The following is a 23,096-nucleotide window of genomic DNA, read 5'->3' as shown; positions in this document are numbered from 1 at the left end:
GTTACTGATACTGTCAATTATGCTGAGTTTTCCTAAAATTGAACCAGCCCTGCATTCCTGGTATAAATCCTACTTGGTCATAATGTATTATCCTGAGGATGACTTTCTATAATCTCTTTGTTAATATTTTACTTAAGATTTTTGCATCAATATTCATTAGAGAAATTGATCTATAATTTTCTTTCTCTGTTTTCACCCTACCTGGTTTAGGTATCACCACCATATCTGTGTAATAAAAGGAATTTGGTAGGAGTCCTTTTTTCAAATAGTTTATGTAGTTTTGGAATTAATTGTTCTTTAAATGTTTGGCAGAATATTCATATACACATGTAAATTCATCTGGCCTTGGAGATTTTTTTTCTTTGAGAGTTGATTAACAGCTTGTTCTATTTTTTTTTTTCTAAAATGCGACTGTTTCAATAATTTATTTCCTCTTCTGTAAATGTGAGCAATCTATATTTTTGCAACTATTTCTCCATTTCACTTAGATTATCAAATTTATTGACATATACTTGGGCAAAATAACTTCTAACCATTGCTCTAATTACCTCTGCACAGGTGCAAAGTTCTCCCTTTTCATTTTTGAGATGAAAATTTGATTTTCTTCTTTCCTTTTTCTAGTCAAATTCACTAAAGGTTTATCTATTTTGTTGTTTTTTTCATAAAACTAACTCTTAGTTTTATTTATTAATTCAATAGTTTTCTTATTTTCAATTTTATTAATCTCACCTTTTATTTTCAGAATTTCAAATCTGGTATTTAATTGAGGGTTTTTAATTTTATTCTTTTTCTAGCTTTTTTAGTTGTAAGCCCAATCCAATTCCTGCTTTCATAATAAAGAGCTTTAAGGTTAATACTCTAATACTAAAGAAGGGAAAGGGACCTGTATATGCCAAAATGTTTGTGGCAGCCTTGTTTGTAGTGGCTAGAAGCTGGAAAATCAATGGATGCCCATCAATTGGAGAATGGTTGAGTAAATTGTGGTATATGAACGTTATGGAATATTATTGTTCTGTAAGGAATAACCAGCAGGATGAATACAGAGAGGACTGGTGAGACTTACATGAACTGATGCTAAGTGAAATGAGCAGAACCAGGAGATCATTATATACCTCAACAATGATACTGTTTGGGGATGTATTCTGATGGAAGTGGATCTCTTCGATAAAGAGAACTAATTCAGTTTCAATTGATCAAAGATGGGCAGAAGCAGCTACACCCAAAGAAAGAACACTGGGAGATGAATATAAACTGCTTACATTTTTGTTTTTCTTCCCGGATTATTGATACCTTCTGAATTCAATTCTCCCTGTGCAACAAGAAAACTGTTCGGTTCTGCACACGTATATTGTATCCAGGATATACTGTAACCTATTCAACATGTAAAGGATTGCTTGCCATCTGGGGGAGGGGGTGGAGGGAGGGAGGGGAAAAATCAGAACAGAAGTGAATGCAAGGGATGATGTTGTAAAAAATTACCCTGGCATGAGTTCTATCAATAAAAAGTTATGTAAAAAAAAAAAAAAAAGGTTAATACTCTAGTTTCTTCTTGCCTGAAAACAATTATCATGAATCAACAGTAAATATCACCTAACAGCTAAAAAATCTAATACAATCTTGGCTATATCACTTCCTTGGCTGCCATTCTAAGGTGGTTCTCACAGAATCCAGCATTACTTGCGTGAAGGAACCTTCAACAGTAACCACCTACCTGCCTGCCTCTCTGAAGGGATCTTTTCCCAATCTTGCTCTGGTATCACATAAAAATTTATTGGGTAAAAGAGGGAGTGAATGGAAAAAAAAATTAAGAAACCTTGATATAGAGGAAGATACCATGTAAAGAAGATACCTTGAAGAATAAAAGATTTTCTAAAAAGTCTGCAGTATGTTTTTCAACCTCTTCTTTCAATTGAAATCTCTCTCCAAAAGTACCAGTGATCTCTTGTCAAATCTAATGGCCTTTCCTTGATCTCATCATTTTTGACCATTCTGAAATCATTAAGACGCTACTGATCTTTTATTCCTCAATACTCTGAGTTCTATTGACATATCTCTTTCTTGGTTATCCTTCTAACCATCTGTTTTACAAGTTATCTTACTCTACCATCATGGTTTTAAAAAAATTTTTTTCCATTCATCGCCTCTTTTGCCTAATAAAATTTTATGTGATCCCAGATGCAAATATACAAACGAAACATTTACTAATAATAAATCATAATTTTGCAACCCCCACATTCAGTTACAAGACCCTATGTGGGGTCATGGACAGTAGTTTAAAAAGCTGGGCTCTATAATCACACCAATTCATCATGAGTGCAAGATACATCCCAAAGGATCTGTCAGACCTTATCTTTTCCCTCTATCTCATTTCACTTGTGGTCTCATCAGCTCCCAAGAATTCAAGAATCATTTCTATTCAAAGAATTCTCAAATCAAGTATATCTAACATTAGTCTCTATACTAAGTTCCAGTCCAATGTCACCAATACGACATCTGGAACTGAATAGGTCATTCAATATTTCAAACTCAACATGTACAAAACAGAATTCAATATTTTCCCCCCAAAAGATCCCCAGCTTCCTCCTTTACTAATAATCCTCCCAGGTAACTAAGTACATAACCTAAATACTATCCTTGAGTCTTCATTCTTTCTTACCCCATTATGCCCAAGTAATATTTTTATTTCTCCCCCTTCTTCCTCCCCTCTCCCCCTTAACTATTTTAGTAACTTTCTAATTGTTCCCTCTGCTTTTCAAGTCTCTCCCTATTCCTGCATTTAGCTGCCAAAATTTTCCTATTTAAAACTTCAATGGATCTCTATTAACTTTTAATGCATTTCCTATAAATTCCTGTTTGGTATAAAGCTCTTTACAATCTAGCCCCTTCCTGGCTTTCCAGTCTTTTTACATTTAAATGCACTCTATCATCCAGCCTGGAGTCAAGAAGACCTGAGTTCATGGCAGCGAGGTGGCGCAGTGCATAGAGTACTAGCCTTAAAGTCAAATCTGCCTCACAAACTTAACAATTCCTAGCTGTGTGACCCTGGGCAAGTCACTTAACCCCAATTGCCTCGGCAAAGTTTAAAAAAAAAAAAAAAGATTCGAGTTCAAATACAGCTTGGGTGATCCTGGACAAGTCACATAACTATTTGCCTCAGTTTCCTCATCTGTAAAATGAGCTGAAGAAAAGTATAATAACTGTTGACTAATCTTCCCCAAAACACTTCCGAGTTCAAATCCAGCTTGGGTGATCCTGGACAAGTCACATAACTATTTGCCTCAGTTTCCTCATCTGTAAAATGAGCTGAAGAAAAGTATAATAACTGTTGACTAACCTTCCCCAAAACACTTGTAATAATAGAAATTTGGTCAATATGTATTCGGTTGCACATGCATGTTTATCTGATGATGAAAAATATAATTTCTACTGACTTAGATGATGTGCATAAAACCAAATTTTTACTGTGCTGCCATTTTGTGGAATTAATATTGTATTTTTAAAAGTGGTATTGGAAGAATAGCTAATAAAAATAACAGATTTCTGCAGTAACTGTTTGCCTCATCAGAATTTGTTTCATTAAGCTTAGTATTATAGAATTAAAATTCCTAAACAATTATAATCCTGCCTAACCTTTCACAGAGCCCGATCAAGCAAATGACATTAACATCCAGCCTTGTAATCTTTTCTGATAATACAAACGTATGTTTTTGAAAAAAAAAATTTTTTTTGCTATTATCGGCAAATGAAGCGACAAAAACTCTAAAATCTAAAAATGTTTTATAAAGTTAATACAAGAAAATTTTAAGCTTAAAATTATTCTTAAAGAAATTGAAACAAACTCATTATACTGTTGGGTCATAGTCATGTGGGGAAACACCTGTATTTTCTATTTAAAAAAAAAATCTTATCACAAAACACATAGGAGATCAACGTTTTGTTGTGTTTTGGGGAGGAAAAGCAGCTGCCAGGGGACATTTTGGGTTTTTATTTTTTGTGAAGCAAAGTCCAGGTTCACAAAATCCAAGCGGGCCACAGACACTTAAAAAAAAAAAAAAAAAAAAAAAGATCCCAAGAAAAGGGCTAGGTTTCAGTTTTTCCTCTACCCCTTCATAAGACCTCTTTGCAAAGTGATGATTCCTCAAGAACTTGATAGGCCCAGCAAAATGGATAAACTATAGCATCATACAGTAACCCTGTTGCAAACATGCCCATAGAGATTTTGCAACTTCCAAACCGTAAGGAGAAACCCGCCCCCAACAACAACAACAAAAATCCATGGTTGAGAAGCCAAAGGATACCATCAACACACCCCTTATAGACAGCATCACACTTATTTCTAAGTCAAGCCAAAACAACTTCCTCTTGAATCGATGAAAAAAATGCACACTAATTCGAGAAAAGCCAACTTTTTAAAGTCGGAAGCCTCCAGGAAACAACTTTCATAAGGCAGCAGGATAAGGAAGTAAGCCATCCTTCATATGGCACATTTCTTCTACTTCCCCAACAGTAGCAATACATGAAAAAGGTGCAGAGTGCCCGCCACCTCAAAGCCGGGAGACGCGTGTATTTCGCGCGTTGGGTATTAGCGCAAACGTGCTGGGGAGGCAAAGGGAGAAATACAAGAAACAGGGGCCGCGGGTCTCGCAGGTCACCGGCAGGTTCCCTTTCCCAGTCGCGCATTTCCCAGCTCAGACCTGGGGGCGTGTGGAGGGGCAGCTATGGGGTGACAGGTTTATGGCCGGGGCCGGGCCAGGCCAGGCTGCTCGGCCCGCGCAGCCTTGCCCAGCGCCTCATTTGCCCGCCCCGTCCCCTACTGCGCTCCTTCCTCACCTGACAGACGGCGCTTCGGAAGCTCGAGAAGCCTGCGCCTTCATCCAAGTGCAGCGCGCGCTCTCCGACCTCCGACTGCTCCTCGCGCCGGTCGAACAGAAAAACGGTGCGGCGGCTGCTCCCACCGCCTTCGGCCGGCCCGCCGCTGTTGCTGTTGCTACTGCCGCTGCTGCTACTACTGCTGCCGCCGCCGCCGCCGCCGCCGCCGCCTGCCGCTGCCATATTTGGGGGGAGGAGACAAGACGGGAGCGCTGGCGACGGCGGCGGCGGCGGCGGCCGCCCCTCTCTGCGGCGCCGCAGCTCTGGCTCCCCTTGCGGCGTCGCTTGTTACAGCTCCTGCCACCCGGCGGGGACGGGGACGGCGGATGGGGGAAACGGTGTCCCAACTACTGAGGATCCACGGCCCTGGCGGCGAAAGCGACGAGACGGCTGCCGATGTTATGGAAGGAAACGAAGAGGCAGCGGCGGCGAAGGGGCGGGTGAAGATCACCCGGGAACGGATTTAAACGAGTCTCTCCCCCATCTCTTCACGTCACTTCCGCGCCCTCGGCGGTCCTTCGGGGGGAAGGGAACACAGTTATGCGAAAAGAGACGACGGATTTCCAGGGCCTTCCCACTGCCGAATCTCACTCCGCACCCGGCGACGCGTCAGCTTCTGCCTCTAAGCGGAGGCGGTGGGGGGCGCGGCCTCTACCGATTGTGGCGCAGGGGAAGACGGCTGAGGCCGCGGCGGCGGCGATGGCTGAAGGGGCGGGGCTAGTCCCGCAAGCTCCGCGGAGGCGGTAAAGGCCTTAGCTAGGCTTTCTCCGTGGGGAGGAGGAGCTTCGAGGGCGAGCCCCGCCTCTTTTACCCTAGTGGAGCTAGAGAGCAATGACAGGTTGTTGTTAGACGGCAACTGCACGGCCCCACAAGGTCTTAGAGCAAAGCCAGTCCAGTGTCTAGGACCCTATTATGTGGAGGGCGTGGGCAAACGAGGGTAGGGCATCAGTCTTGAACCCGACACCGAGCCACCGAAGGCTCCTTCGCCCTCAGCTTCCAACCCCACTCTTCGCTTGCTTTTTGCGGGCTCCTGATTTGAAGGGGACTGATGACACCTGGGCGTCCTCGTGCATGGCAATGCCACGTGGCCGGTGCCGATGTTTTGCACCCAATGGCTGCTCTTTGATTGTTTTCGGAGCTGCAGAGGGGCGGGGGTGGGGATAGGGTGGGGTTGGCAGGAGCCAGGACCCGTGAACATTCCACTCCTTATTCGTTCTTGTCCCAATTATGGAGCCCCCGCACCCCTTTAGAGAGGGGAAAGATGCTTAGCCAGCCCCAACATCCCGATTTACCAGCCTTTTCCTGAGAAATCCCTTTATCCATTCCTTGCCGGTGAACTCGCTTTCATTCGTTGAACTGATACCAGCCCTTCTAAACCTGGAGCATCTTAAATTTTTTTTTCCCCTCATGGACCTCTTTGGCAATCTGGTGAAATTTATGAAAGCTTTCATCATTTTAAAATACATAAAATATATAGGGTTACAGATGGAACTAATTACAATTAGCATAAATTCACAGACTAGCCTAGGTTAAAAATCTGCTCCAAACAATAGGTCCCGCTTTATCCTCACAGCCTCCTTACATCCAGAAACCTCCAGGTCATTCGGGGCATGTAGAATAGGCAACACTGAGTTCGTTATTGCATTTGCTTTTGGCCCGGAGTTAATAGCGCCACTTGTGTTCTGGCTAAATTTTGAGAAAAGCATTTGAACTTGGCTTTTAAGAACATCTGCTGCTACTTTTGCCCCTTTTCAATACTGCTATGAAGTGCTTAGAAATAATCAGCCGTCTTTTCAACAAAAGCCAACTTGACAAAATAACCATGTACAGACACACTAGTTTTTATTTTGTCAAATTGATAAGTTTAAATATGTATATAAATACGAAAAGTGTTTAGTCCTAGATATATCAGAACTTGTAGAGATCTACAACATTTTAACAAGTTCCAAATTTAGATTTTCTCGATATGCTAGGATTTTGACTTGTTTGGGAAACACCTTTAACTATATTTGTGCTGTTCAGTTTTCAGTTGTATTTTTTAATTTGCTTTAGGTAACCTGTATTTACCCATTATTTAGATTTATTCTATAAGAAAATAAATTAAGAGAATGTTCTTTGATATCTTAATATCTGTTTGCTGTGTAACCTTTCTTGATGCCTTATGCCATTCATGGGCAAACTATTCATATATATAGATCTAGAGATCTCAAAGCACCCAAGTGGATTCTGGTAAATTTAAAGATAAGCATTTAAATTCCCCCTTTTAAAACATTTACTTTCACAATGCTGAAATACTACTACACACCTCTCAGATTGGTTAAGATGACAGGAAAAGATAAATATTAGGATATGGGAAAACTGGGACACTAATACATTTGGAGTTATGAAATGATCCAGCCATTCTGGAGAGCAATTTGGAACTATTCCCAAGAGACTATCAAATTGTGCATACCCTTTGATCCAATAGTGTTTCTACTGGGCTTGTATCCCAAAGTGATCATAAAGGAGGGAAAGGGACCCACATGTGCAAAAATGTTTGTAGAAACCCTTTTTGTGGTGGCAAGGAACTTGAAACAATGGATGCTCATCAGTTGGGTAATGGATGAATAAGTTATGGTATATGAATTTATGGAATATTATTGTTCTGTAAAAAATGATCAGCAGGATGATTTCAGAGAGTCCTGGAAAGCCTAACCGATGTGGAAGTGAAGTGAATAGAATCAGAAAAACACTATATACAGTGATGAAATTATGTGATAATCAATTCTGATGAATGAGGCTCTTTTCAACAATGAGGGATTCAGGCCAATAGGCTTGTGATGGAGGGAGCCTTCTGCATTCAGAAAGAGGATTGTGGGGAATGAACATGGATCACATCACAGTATTTTCATCTTTGTTTGCTTCTCCCTCTTTTTTCTTTTAGATCTGATTTTTCTTGTGCAGCATGATAAATGTGGAAATACATGTTTAATATATTTGTATTACTTTCTGTCTAGGCGAAGGAGTGGAGAGAAGGGAGGGAGAAAAAATTTGGAACACAAGGTTTTGCTAGGGTGAATGTTAAACCATCTTTGCATATATTTTGAAAATAAAAAGCTATTAAAATAATGACTTCCATCAGCTCAGCCTCTATTTTTCATTATTGCTATGAAGTCATTAGAACTGAAGTTACTATTTCAACAAAAATTTTAAATTTTTGTTTAACATTTAGAACCCTTCCAGACCTGGCTTCAATCTCTCTTCAGTTTTATATATTACTTACCCTGATGAACTCTGCAATTCAGCCTGACTAGCTGTATTGTTCCTCACATAACTTTCCCTCCCATCTCCATACATTTGCAGAGTATGCTCCAAGTTAATGCCAGCTTGAGTACTACATTCTACATGAAATCCTTCCTGATTACTCCAGCTACTATTGCCTCTCTGTTAGAATCCTTACAAAGTGTTAAGTCACTTATCTAATTTAGAAGCATGGTACTTAGCAAGTTCTCTAGCTCACTAATGTATTTAAGTTCTCATTGGAGTTCACACTTTTGGGAGATTCACAAGTCAGGATTCAGTATGAGATTCACAAGTTCAGTGGAGGAGATTCACAAGTCAGTAACCTACAATCTCACTCTCAAGAAGGAGTCGTCAATCTTTGAATTCACACCTCTAAAAGAGTATATAAAAGGACGAGCCTCAGGAGTCAGTTTGGGAGATTGACAGTGCTAGAGACTAAAGTTGGCAGAGGCAAAGGACTAGCAACAAGAGCCCTCGGAAGCAAGGAAAGCTTACCAGGCTATTTTGGAAGAGACAATAAAGGACTGTACTTTAACAGCTGGCTGCATGGGAGGTGATTATTACTTTGAACTAAAACTAAGGCTGCCTCCAGAAGCTCCCCAGGAAACCTGCTCCCAGAGAACGATTATATATTAGAAAAGAACACTACACCTTTCCACCATAAAAAATTTCTTCTGTATACTTTAATGTGCACATGTCTCTTCCCAATAGAAGGCAAATACCATCTTTGTCACTAGCACTATTGTGCTTATTACAGTGCCAATAGTAGGTGCTTAATAAATGCTGATAGCTAATTTGGAAATCTGATATTAGCTTTTTATTATTGTGCTATAAGAAATGACAGGATGCTGTTGTAAGAAAAGCAGGATTTCAGGAAAACCTGGAAAGACATGAACTGATACCAAGTGAAGTAAGCAAAACCAGGAGAATATCATACAACATTAATACTGTTGGATGAAGAACTGTGAATGATTTAGCTATTCTCAGCAATACCATGATTCAAGACAAATTCCAAAGGACTCATAATGAAATATACTTTCTGCCTACAGAGAACTGATAATCTCTGAATATAGACTGAAGCATACTATTTGTCACTTTCAATTATTTTTGTCTCGTACAAAATCATTACTATGAAAATGTTTTACATGATTATGCAATCATGATTAACCTATATCCTTTCCTTACAAAATTGGAACTCAAAACAATCCTTCAAAATGTAAAAAATTAGTTTTAACATGTAATTGGGGGAAAATAAAATATTTTAAAAATGTGATTCATATTAGCTTTAAAAATTATTTAGAATTATCAGTTTTGCTTGGTTTGGATAGAGGTGTATGCATGTTTGAAGTAAACAACATGAAAACCAATTATGATAATTTACTAAAAACTAGTTTTTGTTAGTCATGGAAACCAGAGTCAATGATGATGTGGACCAGTTCCAACATGTTTCAATTTTAATAGCTAGAGAAAAACAGTGGAAAGTCCTGAACAGTATTCAGAATATCTAGGTTGTGTTCCATTAGTTAAGGACAGGTTTCACTTCTAAAATTAATAAAACATGACTAAGTAGTAGAACTGATCTTTCTTCCCTTTGCCATTCCCCCAAACCCAAAGACTCTTTGAAGACACTGAAAACATAATAAGAGATTAACGTTCTTTACTGTTAGTCTTAACCTTTTTAGGTTTAGCTATATGTACATATGTACCCACTGACCCAGTATCACATGTGTATAGGTATCCCACACACACATACACATACATATAGACACATATACTATCTTAATATTGGGAAGATCTGAGAGGCATATAAAAACTGATACTTCCAATCAATTTTGAGGACTAAAAGAGAATCATGGTTAGAAATTCCTGTCATAAAGATAATAGTTTACATTTATATAAATAATACTTTAAGGATTACTACATACCTGAATGTGATTCTTACAACCTTGAAATGCAGATGATCCAGGTGTTTTGTACAGTTAAAAAATATATTTTTTTTGGGAAAGGTAATGGAGACTTGCCCAAGGTCACACAATAAACATTAAATGTCTAAGGCTAGATTTGAACTCATATCCTCCCAATTCCTGGACCAATTCTCTATCCCCTAAGCCACCTACCTGCCAGTTTTTGTCCATTTAACAGATGAAACCGAAGCTGAGATAAATTTAACAGCTACACAGCAAACATTAAATATGCAGAACACCAAGTTGGATGCTGGAGACAATCAAAATTTAAATAGCACGTTTTCTGCTCTTGAGTAACTTATACTATGCAAGCATGGGGACCACTAACAGACATCATATATTATTACATGTAGACTAAGGCCAATGCCCTGGGGCTGAGTTGTGCTCCTTTCCTGATAACTAATGACACATTTGGCTCAATGTTAAAGAAACTACTCTCCTGATTGCTATCATCCTATTATTAGTTCTCACAATGAATGAAAAGGGGTGTAAGTGTCAAAGAGACTGACCACTGAACTAGAAAGAACCTCTACTCAATAGATTTTATAGTCTAGAGCCAAAGTGAAGGTGAAATAGCTGCTCAGTAATCTCACTAATTGATTAATGTTTAAAATACCAAACTCCCAGGGAAATAGGAATTAGGAATTGTGGAGTCTCAAATCATGCTTTAAGTCTTTATCAATTGGTGTTTATGAGTCTTTTGTGTATTAAGCATTCATTCTTTTGTGAGGGGGTAATAAATAGGTGTCCTATACCACCTCATACTTGGCAACATAGTAAATGTTTAATGATCCTTGATTATACCTTTTTATTCCCTTTTGGGCCTAGACTCAGATCCATACCTAAGCTTTAAGTGATTTTTCCCTAGGACTCCAGGGTGGGAGTATAAAGAGCCAGAGACAATGAAAAAGAACATAAGGTCTGTTTATAGAGTTCTGCCAGGCTCCTGGGGGACTGAATTCGATCTTTAGGCATGAACTGAGAGTTAGGAGCCCTGAAGGGAAAAAGCAAGTGCCTCAGCTCCTCTGGGCCCAAGTGTGGAATCTGTTGTTACCATATATTACTTCTAAGTGCATTATAGAATTACAGAACAGTTCTCTGTGATATCTGAAGGGAAAAGTCACTACAAATTGGGGAAATCAGGAAAAGGTTACTCAAGGAAGATGCATTTGAGTTGGGCTATAAATGATAGGCAATATGTGACAAGAAGCAGGGAATTAATTTCAGCATAAGAAACAATATGATCAGGGGTCCTGAAGCATGGGAGTGCAGTGAATTAATGTTTTAGAAGAGCAGAAAGAGTATGTTTGAAGATTATTGTATAAATATGTATATATATATTGGATTTAATATATATTTTAATATGTTTAACATATATTGGATTATTTGCCATTCAGAGGAAGGGGTGAGAGGAAAGAGGGGAAAATTTGGAATACAAGATTTTGTAAGGATCAATGTTGAAAAATTATCCCTGCAGATGTTTTGAAAATAAAAAGCTTTAATAAAAAAAGGATAGTTTTTTAAAAAAAAGATTATGTTATCCAACATATATAGGACTGCTTGCCATCTAGGGGAGGGGGTGGAGGGAGGGAGGGGAAAAATCGGAACAGAAACGATTTTCTGCAAGGGATAATGTTGTAAAAAAAAATTACCCTGGCATGGATTCTGTCAATATAAAGTAATTATTAAATAAAAATTTAAAAAAAAAAAAGATTATGTTTTAGGCTGAAAAGGTAATATCTTACCTGAAGGGCCTTGAGTGCCAGAATAAGAAGTTTAAATAAAGTAGGAAATAGGCCACCAGTGTAGACTCTTGAGATATGACATGGCCAGATTTATGCATTAGAAAAATTATTTTGGCAACTATACTATAAAAGGTACTATAAAAGGATTGCATAAGGGAGAAGGCAAACACAAGAAGACCTGGAGAAGGTTATTAGAGTGATCTATAGAACAGTGCATCAAGAATGATGCCATGCCTACAAGAATTAGAGAAATTAAATCAATAAGATCTTGAATTGGTACTGGAGGTAGAAAAAAGGAAAAATCAAAGGCAAAACCAATATTACAAACATGTTTGTGGGCAATACCATGAACAAAAATTGAAATCAGGAGAAGCAACTATACTGAAGGCAGATGAAGGTGCAGGAACAGGTTGGTATTCATAAGATACATCAGAACTGGAAATAAATCTCTGGGAATCATCACATGGAAATGGCAGTTAAAACTTTGGGAGACAATAAGATTGCCAAAGAGAAGGTATAGCAATAATTTGTTAAATGCCTATTATGTGCTGCACACTAATGTCAAATACTGGGGTTACATAGACAAAAGTTTAACAATTCCTGCCCTCAAGGAGCTTATAATTTATCTGGAGAAGCAAACATGCATATCTGTTAGGTACACAAATGTGATAGAACTGGATTTCCCTACTTTTCCATCAATAGGTACTGATTTTCCATGACAGCCAATAAAACTGCCTCTTTTAATACAGCTTCCTGGTTACCTGAAGGTGTGAAAAGTCCCACCCACGTGGAATCTGGCTGCCCCAACTTGATGGATTCTGAAGATCACTCAAGTGACCATACCCTACCCTATTGAACATACGAGTTTTCTATATGAGGATGAGATGGACATTAAGGAGGAAGAAAGGGGAGACAGCCTAGTGACATTATTTCCTTGTTGCAGATTCTTACTGTGTTAGGAAAAATTAAAACTCCTTTTGTTAACCATTCAATGACTTGTCAAGTACTTAATTTCATCTCATCATCCAGCTTGAACTAAAAGAGTGCTGACTTTAGGCCCCCCTCAAACAATACAAAATAGATAAAAGGTAGTTTGAGAGATCAGGAAAGACTTCACTTGTAAGGCGGCCTTTCAATGAGTCTTAAATGAAAGGAGATTCTAAGGGGTGGAGGTATGAACTAAAATATATAAATGACCAAGACTTTTATTTTATTTTCTCTTAATGGTATTTTAGTTTTTTCCAATTACAAATAAATATAGTTTTCAACATTCTTTTGGGTAAGCTTTCAAGTTTCAATTTTTTTCTCCCTCCCTCCCCATCAAGGCAGCAAGCAATCTGATATAGGTTATATATATATAATCATTTTAAACATATTTCCATATTAGTCATGTTGTAAAAGAAGACTCAGAACAAAAGGGAAAAAGCATGACAAAGGAAAAAAAAACACACACACACAAAAAAGAAAGTGAAAAAAGTATGCTTCTATGTGAATTCAGTTTCCATAGTCCTTTCTCTGGTTGTGAATAACATTTTCCATCCTAAGTCTGTTGGAATTGTCTTGGATTACTGGATTGTTGAGAAGCAAAGTCTATCAATTGATCATCACACAATGTTGCTGTTAGAACAAAACTTTTAATGAGAAGATATGTATATGACACTTTCCTCTGTAGAATAGTACAAAAAGTCAGCCAGGAATCCAGAAACAATAGGAAAGGAGGATCCTCTGTCAAAATGAATATCAGCATAACCAGAAGTCAGATACAGTAGTCTGTGTCTATGGACTCCAAAAAAACTCTCTTTTATAAGTCCTAGAATGATCAAAAAGATCCAGGTTACTGACCCAGAAAACCTGAGGGAGCCATAGTAGGAAATAGCCAGGTTGCTACCAACCAAGGACTGTACTGTAATTCTTGGACCTGAACAATACAGGCCCAGGAACTCCAAAGTCTATAATGCTGTCCAGAGATCCCTTAAAGAAGGGTAAAGTAAGAATTGGAGATTAGTTCAAGAAGTGAAGAGACTCGGGCATGACCAAGTTGATTAAACGACACCTATCCAAAAGTATATCATTAGACAGAGTCTGGCCATGTTATAATCATGAACTAAAGCTCAAGAGATGAATATATTTTTAAAATCCAATATTAAAAAAAAAGATTATTGTAACTATAACTCTGTGACATCAGCAGAGATCCAAAAAAAAGAAATGGATTTTCTACAATACACCAATACCTAAAAGAAATGAAGAGATCAAAAGTGAAAAAATAGCATTTTAAGAAAGAATTAGAGAATAAGTAGCTTAGAAAAGAAAGGTATAAGTCTTACTCAGATTAGCTCCTTGAAAGCTAGACTAGATTGAATAGAAATCAACAATTCCATGAGATAGTGAAAAATATTAGAATAAAATCAAAAGATTAATAAGTAAAAGAAAATGTAAGCTGTCTGATATAAAACAAAACAAAACAAAACAAACAGTGACCTGGAAAACAGGTCAAAGAGATTATTTAAGAATCACTGGAATCCCTAAAAACCATGCCATTAAAAAAAATGTATAGGTCTAAACATTCTAATACCGGGAATAGAAACAAATGCCTCTTCAAAATTGTAATGTCTTCAAATGATATTAAAAGAGTTAAATAAGAAAACAAAGAACCTGAGTAGAGGTTGTTTCTGTACTGAGGGTTTAAAAGATGAAAAGTAAAAGGGGACAGGGTAAAAGGAAGAGTATATATATATGAACTGATGCTAAGTGAAATGAGCAGAACTAGGAGATCATTGTACACAGCAACAAGACCATACAATGATCAATTATGATGTACATGGCTCTTTTCAACATTGAGATGATCCAGGCCTGTTCCAATGATTTCACGATGATGAGAGCCATCTACACCCAGAGAGAGGTCTGTGGAAACTGAGTGTGGGTCACAACATAGCATTTTCACTTCTTTTGTTGCTATTTGCTTGAATTTATTTTCTTTCTCATTTTTTTTCCTTTTTGATTTGATTTTTCTTGTAGAAGATAATTGTATAAATATGTTTGCCTCTATTAGATTTACATATATATTTTACCATGTTTTATATGCATTGAATTACTTGCCATTTAGGGGATAGGGTGGGGGGGAAGAGGGGATAATTGGAACACAAGTTTTTTTGCAAGGGTCAATGGTGAAAAATTATCCTTGCATATGTTTTGAAAATGAAAAGCTTCAATAAAAAGGAAGAATATAAAATTTAGAAATAAGGATGAATAGGATGGAATTTGCTATTTCTCATAGGAAGCAAGCATGTGAAAAGAATATAAAATTATGAAGGAAGGGCTAGGGGAAATGAGAATCAAATAAATTTCTTGCTTATATGAAACTAATTAGAAGAAGTCTGAACACAAAGACACACAGTTTGATGTAAAAATACATTAAATTCAACTAAGAAATAAGTGATCATAAAATATATTTACAATATTCCTGACTTTAGCCAGTCCTCCTCTAATTTACATTTGATACTGAGAAAAATCAGATAGTCACTTATTATACAACACTTAATAAAAAGATTTGCTTAGCTTAGCAAAAGAATAATCAGGGAATAAATGTTGATACCTTGAGTTGATTCAGCTGAGTTTTCCATGACTGTTTTATACTAAGGTAACTAGGAAGTGATATCAATAGCTGGAATCTTTAGTCCCCTGAGTCAATCAAATTTTAAGGCTGGTTTCAATATCTTTTAAGAAAAAACTAGCCTAACTTTCATGGAGGAAGGGATTAGCTTATTGTTCCCACTACTGGAAGGAATGGGTTAAGACAGAGTTATCAGAGGGAATAGTCACAAACAAAACCAAATTCCTGATCCTAAATAAGATTAAAAGGAGGAAAGTAGAGGGTCTCATCTCCCTACCATTAGTGTCTCTTGAACCCTCTATTTTTTATTCAAACATTCAACTGGATAGGTAATCTTATCAATTTAGGAGTTACCACCTATGCAGGTTGTAACCTCTCCATGCCTGGCCATCCTTTGTGACTCTCATCTACAACCTCACAAAAATTCTACACAATATTCGGAAGATTTTCCTCATTTTTCTCTTAATATCATAAGGAGAGCAGTGAAGCCCTCTGACCTTCCACCTGCTGTCCCTCACTCACCTTCGAGGATGACACCATTGATGACATCAAGCCTCTTGACCACTCCAACTTCTCTTTATGACAAATAGTTCCTTGGTGCTTCCTTTAATCCTGCTCTTATTCTTCAGAGCATCTCCTTGCTATTTAGTTTTTTTTTTTTCCCCTTGTTATTTAGTTGCAAATACTCATACCCACCATGTGTCTTTCCATTGCCCTCTGTGTAAAACTCATCTTTAATTCTTTGAAGGCAATATTGTTTTAGGTCTTACTGCCATATAACAACATTGTAAAGTTTTTGTATTAAAAAGATATAAAAAACAGCCTTTGCTGTTACAAGAAGCTTGAGTCAATACAAGTGCTTTGTAGTGAAACAAAATCAATCCAGGTTACTCTTCCCTTTCTATTTAACTCTAGATCCAGCTCATTATCCATTTATATTTTTGTCCCAGACATACATACTATTGTAAAAGCCCTATAGATTGTGCATTGAGGTGTGTATGGAATTCTGGGCAATAGATCTTCATCAGTTAGATCTTTCCTATGTGAATAAAAAGGCTCAAATTCCTGTGCATGAACACAGATCTCTTCCAAGAGATTCCAAGGGACTTGTTGGAATCTACACAACTTCATGTGCAGGGAAGGATATCCTCACCATCCACAAGGAATCCTTTCTTTATCTGGTCTCTGAACTGGATCTCCTCTATCACTATGATAAATACTTTTAGTAGGGATCTGTCTTGCTGTTATATTCTTCTCCTGATGTTTATTATTAAGGGGATCATTAGATAGGGTTATCTTGTTTGTTAGATTTCCCTTGAATGTTTTAGACATATGAATAGAAAACATCTTGTTAAAAAGTGGTGTTTTTTTTTTCTATTGAATGTTTTTTTCATAATCAAATAAGCAAAATATTCTGTTTTTCAGTCAGCTGTGATAAGATCAAGATGATTGATTATCATTTATAAAATCCTGCTTGTTTCTCTACTCATAGAGGATTCCTCAGTTCATCTATGAATAGTCTTTATATAGATTTTGTGTAGGTTGAAGAATAGACATAGTTGGAAGTTGTTAATTTTTTTATCATCTTTTTTATTAAATCAATAAAATTCCCAAGTTTTGGTATTTTCCATTGTGCTAGTTAGTGTTTAACAACTGGCTCTCTGGAAAAATGCATCCATGTACATTTATGTGTATATATATATATATATATATATAAAACATATACAGCATAAATTTTACTGATATAAAGAGTATGTAGATGATTTACCAATAATAATAAAATATATGGTACTCTTTATTGTAAATTCCATTTAATCAGTTGATTCTCATAAGATGTTTTTATGCATCTGATTGTTGTTGAACTCATGGATCTGGAGTCAACCTATGGCATGTCCTCTTGCATAAATTACATTCATTAACCTTTATATTCAGAAATCTTTTAGCTTCAGGTAAAATTAATCAAAGTCATGCTAACTTTTTTTTTTTTAGCTTTTTTTGTAAAGTTTCAGGGATTGGATTATTATTTCTACATTATTATCTACAAAGTTCAGAAAATTGTTTAAATCAATTTCATCTTTCATAATTTCACTTAAATGATATCAACTAGGTGATGCAATGGATAACGAGCTGGGCCTGGAGACAGGAAGATTCATCTTTTGAGGTCAAATCTTACTAGCTGTGTGACTCTGGAAAGGACAAGTCTTTTACTCTGCCTCAGTTTTTTGTCTGTAAAATGAACTGGATAAGGAAATAGCAAACTACCCCAGAATCTTTATTAAGAAAATCCTGAATAGGATCATGAAAAGTTAAACACAACTGAAAAACAACTATAACAATAACAAAAAGGCCAAGTAGATGGTTTTAATAAAATAATTAAAGATGCTTTTATTGATGTTGCTGTCCAAAAAAAAAAAAAAGATGTAAGTTCTTCTGTTGAATTATCTTTTACTAACATTCTTAAAAATAACATTAAATTTATTGTTTTTATTATATAGAATTCTTCTAAACTTACCTGTCAATAAAATCTTCAATTTGAGAATCATGCATTCCAGTACCAATGTTTAAATTTCTTACGTTTGATTAATTTTTGTGTTTTCTAAATGTTGCTTGATCTTGACTGTAATGCAGTTGAAAATAATGAAGAATTCTTCAAGAACGTCAATTGTTAAAGCAGGGACTTACAAGAAATTGTTATTAGCTAATCTCTTTGCCTTTTCAGAATAAGAAAGAGAAAAATGCACAAATAATGCAGGACATGTATGTCAAACAGTGATAGGAGCTCACAAAGTTCACCCCACCCATCTCTGCCCCATACTCTTTCAATGTTAGTAATTCCAATCTAAATCATTTAACTATAGTTTCTAACTCTATTTGATTTTTATTAGACTGGTAATATTAGAATAAAATTTATACAGAAATATTTTTAAATGATTAACTTGTTTTATTTCTAATATTGAATCATTCAGTGATACTTGTCACTAATATAGTTCAGTGGATAGAGCATAAGGCTGGACTAGGGAAGACCTGAGTTTGAATCCTGACTTAAGCATTCCCTAGTTCTGTGAGTGGACAAGTTGTGTAACCTCAAATACATCAGTTTCCTCCATTGTGAGAGTGAAATATTGATAATAATTATCTCCTGGGGATTAAGCAAGTTAACAATATGTAAAGTGCTTTGCAGACATTAAAGCCCAGTATAAAAGCTAACTATTGTTATCTTTAAAAATAATTACAATGATTTAAATAGTATTACAAATAATTTAAGAAAATTTCCTTACAACTTTGTAGCTATTCCAGACTTTCTTCTGAACATTGTCTTAGTTAACTTTCAAATTATTTATTATTAAATTTGTAATCATATAAAATACACTATAATGTACTGAAAATATACTGTGATGATTGACACTAATTCTTTTAAAACAATGAAAAATATTACAGGTATAGAATTTGACTGTGTGCACACTGACTGTATTTAAGATCACAAAATTCCCCAAACCTCTCTTGACAGTACAAACAAATGCAGTATACAATATTCTTCCCTTCCTTTTAAAACGCTTTGTAATTCTATTCCTGTATATCCTAAAATTGCATTTCCTTCAGCACAAATCTCTACTTGTTTCAATAAGATTGCTTTTCCCATCTATGTTCCATTACTAATTTTTTTTTTTTAATAAGCAGTTCTCAGGAATTATGATGTGTGGTTTCAAGTGATGAAGACAGGTATTGGTTTTTGTTGTTAAATTTTCTGCAAGTCTTTCCCACTTTTCTTCTCTTTGTAGTTCTCTTTCTGTTTCTAAATTTGAATGCTCTTAGGATGACTTTGCTTAGTTAGATATCTTGCTGAGCTTTATTTAGACTGTTTTTATCCTCCACTGTTTCTCCTTTATGAGATTACATTGCTCCTAATGATCCCTCATCTTTTGTAAAATTTTACAAATGTTTTTATTATAACATTATATCCTTAATTTGACAACTATCAGTTTGGCAAATAAAATATTTACTCATTAAGGGACTTTCTGGACTCTTTTGGTCTCTGTGTAGCAATTAATTTACATTGGTTTAATTTTTAGAAGAAATTATTATAGATGGATAACATTTCTGTTGTCCATTTCCCATTTTTAATAGCTATTTTATGTTAGGGCTAGCTTCTTAATTATATGCCATTAATTTTTCTAAGTACTAGTCATTCTTTTTTTTTTTTTTAATTTTATAATAACTTTTTATTGACAGAACCCATGCCAGGGTAATTTTTTTTACATTATCCCTTGGACTCGCTTCTGTCCCGATTTTTCCCCTCCCTCCCTCCATCCCCTCCCCTAGATGGCAAGCAGTCCTATATATGTTAGATATGTTGCAGTATATCCTAGATACAATATATGTTTGCAGAACCGAACAGTTCTCTTGTTGCACAGGGAGAATTGGATTCAGAAGATAAAAATAACCCGGGAAGAAAAACAAAAATGCAAACAGTATATTCATTTCCCAGTGTTCTTTCTTTGGGTGTAGCTGCTTCTGTCCACCATTGATCAATTGAAATGGAGTTAGGTCTCTTTATCAAAGAGATCTACTTCCATCAAAATACATCCTCATACAATATCGTTATTGAAATATATAATGATCTCCTGGTTCTGCTCATTTCACTTAGCATCAGTTCATGTAAGTTCTCTCCAAGCCTCTCTGTATTCATCCTGCTGGTCATTTCTTACAGAACAATAATATTCCACAATGTTCATATACCACAATTTACTCAATCATTCTCCAATTGATGGGCATCCATTCATTTTCCAGCTTCTAGCCCCTACAAACAGGGCTGCCACAAACATTTTGGCACATACAGGTCCCCTTCCCTTCTTTAGTATTTCTTTGGGATATAAGCCCAGAAGTAACACTGCTGGATCAAAGGGTATGCACAAGTACTATTCATTCTTAACAATTAAGAATATTAAATTATAATTAGTAAACATATTGAATCATAATAATTCAATTACTGGTCTTATGATAGAAATAATAACGATATCATAGTGACCATAAATAATAATTACAAATTATTTTAATTTTGACAACTGCCTTAAAGACATGTATGACTCCATACCATGAATACCATTACTTTATACCATTGTCAAAATTATATTCATAAAGCATAGGTCTAGCCATGCCATTTCCTCAGTTAAAAACCTCCACTGATTTCCTCTAGAATTTAAAAACTTTGGTATTTGTGCCATAAATTTATAATATGGCTCCAATTACTCTTTGCAACTTCACCATCCTCCTTCATGTCAACTTCACTTCTCACATTTTCAGAGACTATGGACTGGAGGACTTTCTGCTCAGAGGATTCATGGTCTTAATTGACAGCTGTTCCACTTTCGCTCCTTTTCCTACACAGCCTCACCTCCCATTACAGACCCTTCTCCCTTTTCCTGACCCCACTTTCCATTTCTGGGACCATATACCAGTATCAAATCCACATTACATCGTTCCTGCATGGAGTAGGATATTCCTCTAGGACTCCACTCACCATTCCTGTAATTTTCAAGACCAAAGTGCTCCTCTCAGGTCACCATTGCTCTATAGGTATTGTTTCTGCCCTTTAGCTCCTTAAGGGCAAGGACTGTATTTATATATCAATGCTTGTGCTAGCACATAGTAAACCATTCCTTCCAGCTATCTCCCAGCATCTCCTCCTTAGATCTGTTAATGTTGAGGACCACGCCTAAGTACAAAACCCAGAAAGGACAATACCATTAAGGGGCGGGTCTTTCTCTGAAAGCCCCCACAGCAGTGAATCATACCACACCTGAAAGAATTGTAAATCAGTCTATATTGACGCAGATGTTGCTTGTGAATTGGGAATTAAATAAATCTGAAGGAAGAGGGAAGAGCGGGGAGGTCAGAGAATGCAACTGCCTTTCAGTCTTGTATCCTCCTCTCACCTGAAAGGAAGCAGTCACTAGGAGGTGGCTCCCATAACAAGTTAAACTTCTTAAAAAATAGAGCCTCTTTCCTCCTTTTTTTCCTCCTCTTTTTAAAAAACACATGTAGTTTGATTTTTGTCCAAAGTTGCCATTGTTAATTGTTAATTCTAAAGTTCTTCGATCCTCCTTGACTTCTCTGCGTCCTTTGATGTTACTGATCACCTTTTCCTTCTGGGTATTCTCCCTTCTCTGCATTGCCTCACTTTAGGTCACGACCCTTCATTTTCTTTTGCTGGACCTTCACCTGGGTCATGAGTGCTAACTGTTGATGTCCTCACAAAACACTTTTCTAGGCTTACTTTCTCTCCTTTCCCCCTTATACTTGGTGATCTTATCAGCTCCTATGGAATCAATTATCCCGTTTACATACAAATAATTCCCAACCATATCCTTTATCCCAATTTTTCCGAATTCTATCTAGTATTATCTTGTAAATTGTCTACTTCTCATTTCTAATTGAACATCCCATAAACATCTCAAACTCAACTTGTCCAAAACAGAACTCATTTTTCCCCGTCTCTAAAGCCTGCTTCTTTCTGAATTCCCCTATCAGTAGGGTCACCATCAACCCCCTACTTATCCAAGTGGCAAGTTCTATGTCATCTTTGCTGCCTACATATTCAAAAAAAATTTTTTATACCATTTTTGCCTCTACAACTCTTGCTTTCTCTGCTTACTTGATCACAGCCCTGGTTTAGGACCTCATCACCTCTTCTTGCCTGAACCACTATAATAGCTCCTGCACACTTGACTTTTTCTTCTTCTTATATGTTATTCCCTGTAGTAATCTAAGGTCCAGTCATGCTGACGGATTTATACTTCCTTACATGTGCCATTTCTATTTCAGTGATTTTTGAACTGGCTATTTCCATAAGTAGAATGCTTTCCTCTCTTATCTCTGACTCGTAGAAGCAATCCCTGGCTTTCTTCTTCAAGATTCAGCTTAAATATTACCTTCTATAAGAAGTTTTTCCAAATGCCAACCCTACCTGTACTTACTTTGTTTCCCACTCAAGGGTCTCTAGGGTTGTTATGCCACAGTTCTCTTTAACTGTCCTGACTCAGTTTCCCTGTCCCAGTTTCCTTTACTGTTCTGTCTCTTCGCTCTCGGGTTATAAATTAGCAAGATTAAAGAGTAGATCTCCTGATTGGATTTACAATATTCCTTTAGAATATTCCAAGATTAACCCATGATATCTTTACTTCTTTGTCTCTGGAATTTTTAGGTTTTATGGCTTCCCCTCCCTGATAAAAAAACTTTCCCTCCCTTTCTCTTCTTTGTCTCCAAAAAGGTATTTAAGAAGTTGGGGTTCCTCCATTCATTGATGGAGTATGGCGGCTGGCAGTTGTATGCTGGACTCCTCCAGCCCTGGGACCAACATGAATTCCTTGGTCCCAGTTTATCTTTATCTCTGTCTGACTAGATAATCTGAGACGAGAGTCCTGTCCAGTCAATCTTACTCTCCCATTAATAAAAATGTTAAAACTCTCTAATCTCTCTCCTGCCTCAGTTTCTCCGGCATTACAGGGTCTTGATCTCTAAAATCACCATCTCTCTAATCCAAATGTGTTTTTGTTGTTGTTGAATCATTTCAGTTGTGTACAACTCTCCATGACTCCATCTGGTGTTTTCTTGGCAAAGATACTGGAA

The 23,096-nt window shown here is 36.8% G+C and overlaps 1 protein-coding gene across 3 annotated transcripts in view; it reads right to left on the bottom strand.

Annotated features, from left to right (window-relative positions):
- The window catches only part of SMCHD1 (structural maintenance of chromosomes flexible hinge domain containing 1), a 259,470-nt gene extending 254,363 nt beyond the window's left edge, over positions 1 to 5,107 (bottom strand). For 2 of the 3 annotated variants that reach the window (XM_051970385.1, XM_051970387.1), the window contains exon 1: positions 4,831 to 5,107. In XM_051970385.1, the coding sequence (XP_051826345.1) occupies positions 4,831 to 5,052 (222 nt within the window). In that variant the 5' untranslated portion in view covers positions 5,053 to 5,107. The remainder of the gene's footprint in view (positions 1 to 4,830) is intronic. The other variant, XM_051970386.1, reaches the window with a different exon arrangement.
- Positions 5,108 to 23,096: the final 17,989 nt, after the last annotated feature.

This window comes from Antechinus flavipes, chromosome 1 (assembly GCF_016432865.1).
Source record: "Antechinus flavipes isolate AdamAnt ecotype Samford, QLD, Australia chromosome 1, AdamAnt_v2, whole genome shotgun sequence".
Classification (NCBI taxonomy): domain Eukaryota; kingdom Metazoa; phylum Chordata; class Mammalia; order Dasyuromorphia; family Dasyuridae; genus Antechinus; species Antechinus flavipes.
The sequence above is the reverse complement of the archived record's forward strand: the minus strand, read 5'-3'. Positions and strand labels throughout refer to the sequence as shown.